A 3,621-nucleotide genomic window follows, 5' to 3' on the forward strand; every position below is an offset into this window, starting at 1 on the left:
AAATGACGTTTATTATAGCTACTGTACTGGAAGCTTGTTGTTGTTAACCAATTAGCATAGCAGCTAAGCTGACAAGGCTTGCACGTATTCTTGAGCAAATATTATTTATCGGTTAACACACAATAGCATTGCTTTGCAGTCTGATTTCTTACATCCCTTTACTGTAAGTAGAGTAGTACTAACATTAAATTATTATTCGAATAAAATATGTTTAGTTTTTGAAAATAATTTTGTCAGCAATGTTTCTATAACAGAGTAATAATAATAATAATAATAATAATAATAATAATAATAATAATAATAATAAATGAAAACTGTCAGATGTTGCAAAAAATGATCAATTTTGCTCAATTCTAAAACATTAGTCGGATGCTGCAGAGAGTATGAAACCATACATGGGAAATTCTATTTGAAAAACAAGTGACAAAGTTGTCATTACTTTCTGATGACATTTTGGCAAATACATAAAATAACAGAGTTCTTTCTTATTTTGGAGACATGCTGCAACCCTGTGTTGTAATTGGTTAAAAACAACAGCTCAACAACTTCCTTCTCTGCTGTTATCTCCAGTCACAGGAACGTGTTGGGCCGCGCCCTGGATGGTCACTGGCAACATTGATAAAGACAAGAACTTATAAAACCACGTCTGTTTGCATTTCCTTCCTGCTGTAACAACCCGCTCCTGCATCCTACTACAGGAAATAACAGGTAGGGAGGGGTGTTCTTTGGCTTTTACAACATTTAGTTTTGGCAATCAAATCAGTTTTTTAAAAATCTCTCTATTTCTTCTAGGACATAAGCATGCGGAGACAACATGTCATACTTTGTTTTTTGTTTTCACTGTTGGACTCCTTATTGTCTGAAAACCATTCATGTGAAAAAGAGACCGACTGTCCTTCAGAAAACCAAATTGTCTTTAGTGCAGCTCGAGAAATCCCAAGGACTCTGGGGGCAGGCGTGACCGAAGTCTTCTTTTTGGACAGCAACATCAATACAATCCCCAAAGCAGCCTTTGTGGAAAACCCCCAACTGGAAAAGGTGGAGTTCATTAACACAAACACCACCGTTATCGAGCCAGGAGCTTTTGAAGGTCTGGTCGACATGAAGTACGTTGAGATCTCGAGCACGCCGCTGACGTCCATCCCTGTTGGAGTCTTTACCCACCTCAACAACCTGGAGAAAATTATTCTAAAATTGAACAAGATCCGTCATCTGGAGCGAGGCTTGTTTGACAGTCTCAAAAAGGTAAGAGAGCTCCAGTTACATGGAAATGAGATTGCATCTATTGAAGATGGGACTTTTGATGGCCTTGAGAACCTCATGTTACTCCATCTGGCTAAAAATCAACTCACCGCTGTGACAACCCACTGGTTCTCCAAGCTAAGCAAACTGGCCACGCTGCGGCTTTATGAAAATCAGCTCACTGCCATTCCAGAGGATATTTTTCATAGTTTACCAAATTTGAAAGAGATTTCTTTGCAAAGCAACAAATTAACACAGTTGTCTCCCAAACAGTTTCCATATAAAGACAAACTCACAAAGATTGTGTTGGATGACAATCTCTTGACAAATTTACCAAGTGAATTTTTTGTTGGCTTCCCTAATCTCAAAACACTGACCCTGCACAAGAATAAACTATCAAGCCTTCCGCCTGTGCTTTTTGGGGAACTGACCAAAATGACAGATTTAAGCTTAAGTCAAAACCAACTGAGTGACCTCCCAAAAGCAATATTCAGTCCTCTGAGTCGGCTGACCAAGCTCGATCTATCCAAGAATCACTTTACTACACTGTCAGCTGACTACTTTGAAGGACTGCAAAGACTCACCCTTTTGAATCTGCGAAACAACAAGATAGACTCCTTGGGTGCGGATGTATTTGAGAAGATTCCGTCACTGAGCTCCCTGGACATGTCCAGCAACAATCTTGAAATGCTCCCTCAGGATATTTTTGAACCTTTAACACATCTCACTAAAGTGTATCTAAATGACAATCCCTGGAATTGTGACTGCAACCTTTTACCTCTCCATCGGTGGATAAAAGCAAACTCTGCGATTGTTCGGAAGCCAGTTGTCTGTTGGAATCCAGAAGATCTTAAAGAACAGGAGATCAAGTCATTGGGAGAAAGGCAATTTATTTGCCCTACTTTTCCATTCACAACCACCATGTTGCCTACGACTGCTCTCACAACGCGAGAACTAACCACCACCCTCTCAACAATGATGGCAACCACGACTTGGCCAACCACACCTACATCTACGACACCTTCAACTACGACGGCCTCGACTACAATCGCACCAGAAGAAACGACGATTGACATGAAATCGACAGCACAGCAAACAACACTAGTGACTGTCCCTACTACACCAGTGCCTTTGGTCACAACAACTGCAAAAGTAACACCACCACAGACAACCATTTTAATCACAACCCCACTAGCCAGCACTGTAACGTCCACTGTGCAAACAACCACAACGAAAACTACTATACCCACAACGATATTAACAACAACAGCTACACCGACTGTCACATTGGCAACCACCACACCCACAACAAGTCTAACAACCTCACCAGCCAGCACTGCGACGTCCACTCTGCAAACAACCACAACGAAAACTGCTATACCCACAACGATATTAACAACAACAGCTACGCCAACTGTCACATTGGCAACAACCACACCCACAATAAGTCTAACAACCTCACCAGCCAGCACTGCGACGTCCACTCTGCAAACAACCACAACGAAAACTGCTATACCCACAACGATATTAACAACAACAGCTACACCGACAACCACCACACCCACAACAAGTCTAACAACCTCACCAGCCATCACCATGACACCCACTCCGCAAATAACCACAACCATTTTCACGACGACACCCGTTACTACACCGGCAGCAATCACAGTCATGACCACGTCACCCAGCACCATGAGCACAATTCAAATCGCAACTACACAATCAGCAACAACTACAAATACACCCACAAGTCAACTGACCACCACTCAGACGACAAGCCCCCTTCCTAAACCGACAACCACGGTCATTTTCACCTGTCCCATCCAGGAACACCCCAAGAAGGCGCCCAGTTTGTTATCATACAAGGACACAAAAGCAGCTTTGCAGTGCAAATCTCAGGCACTCATGTACATCGCTCTTCTGCTGGTGGAAGTAACCTGCACATTAGTGCTGGCTAAGTTCACCTTGTCTCTTTACCGCCTGCTGTTGTGCAGAGAGTTGATGCAGCACAAGGTCAAACTCACCCACTTCTCCTACAGGAAAGAAGTCATCCTAAGGCCTGTGTAGGAGACAGAGACTATTTGTGTGATGTGTGATGAGGTTCATGACTTGTGATACACTGATGTGGATATGTAAATATGAACCCAAAATAGACTCACCTGCATTTGACGTTTGACCTTAATTGAAACGTTTGTTTTCAAAGCTTTTAATTAAGCTTCAAACAATTCCGGACTGTTAAACATTGTGAGAGTAATAAAAGCAAAACAAAATATTAAATAATGTCAAGTTTATTGTTGTCTTCGTTGTGTGTGTGTGTGTGTGTGTGTGTGTGTGTGTGTGTGTGTGTGTGTGTGTGTGTGTGTGTGTGTGTGTGTGTGT

The 3,621-nt window shown here is 42.0% G+C and overlaps 1 protein-coding gene across 4 annotated transcripts in view; it reads left to right on the plus strand.

The window, feature by feature from the left end:
- LOC109522008 (carboxypeptidase N subunit 2-like) overlaps positions 1 to 3,522 on the plus strand; it is a 5,965-nt gene extending 2,443 nt beyond the window's left edge. Inside the window, exons 1-3 of one of the 4 annotated variants that reach the window (XM_019880167.1) lie at positions 350 to 708; positions 793 to 2,682; positions 2,809 to 3,522. In XM_019880167.1, coding sequence (XP_019735726.1) covers positions 802 to 2,682; positions 2,809 to 3,309 — 2,382 coding nt within the window. In that variant the 5' untranslated portion in view covers positions 350 to 708; positions 793 to 801 and the 3' untranslated portion in view covers positions 3,310 to 3,522. Of the gene's footprint in view, positions 1 to 348; positions 709 to 792 lie in introns of those variants that run through there. The other 3 variants (XM_019880166.1, XM_019880165.1, XM_019880169.1) reach the window with 3 other exon arrangements.
- The last annotated feature ends 99 nt before the right edge of the window (positions 3,523 to 3,621 follow it).

Source organism: Hippocampus comes, unplaced genomic scaffold (assembly GCF_001891065.2).
Source record: "Hippocampus comes isolate QL1 unplaced genomic scaffold, H_comes_QL1_v1.1 scaffold151, whole genome shotgun sequence".
Classification (NCBI taxonomy): Eukaryota; Metazoa; Chordata; class Actinopteri; order Syngnathiformes; family Syngnathidae; genus Hippocampus; species Hippocampus comes.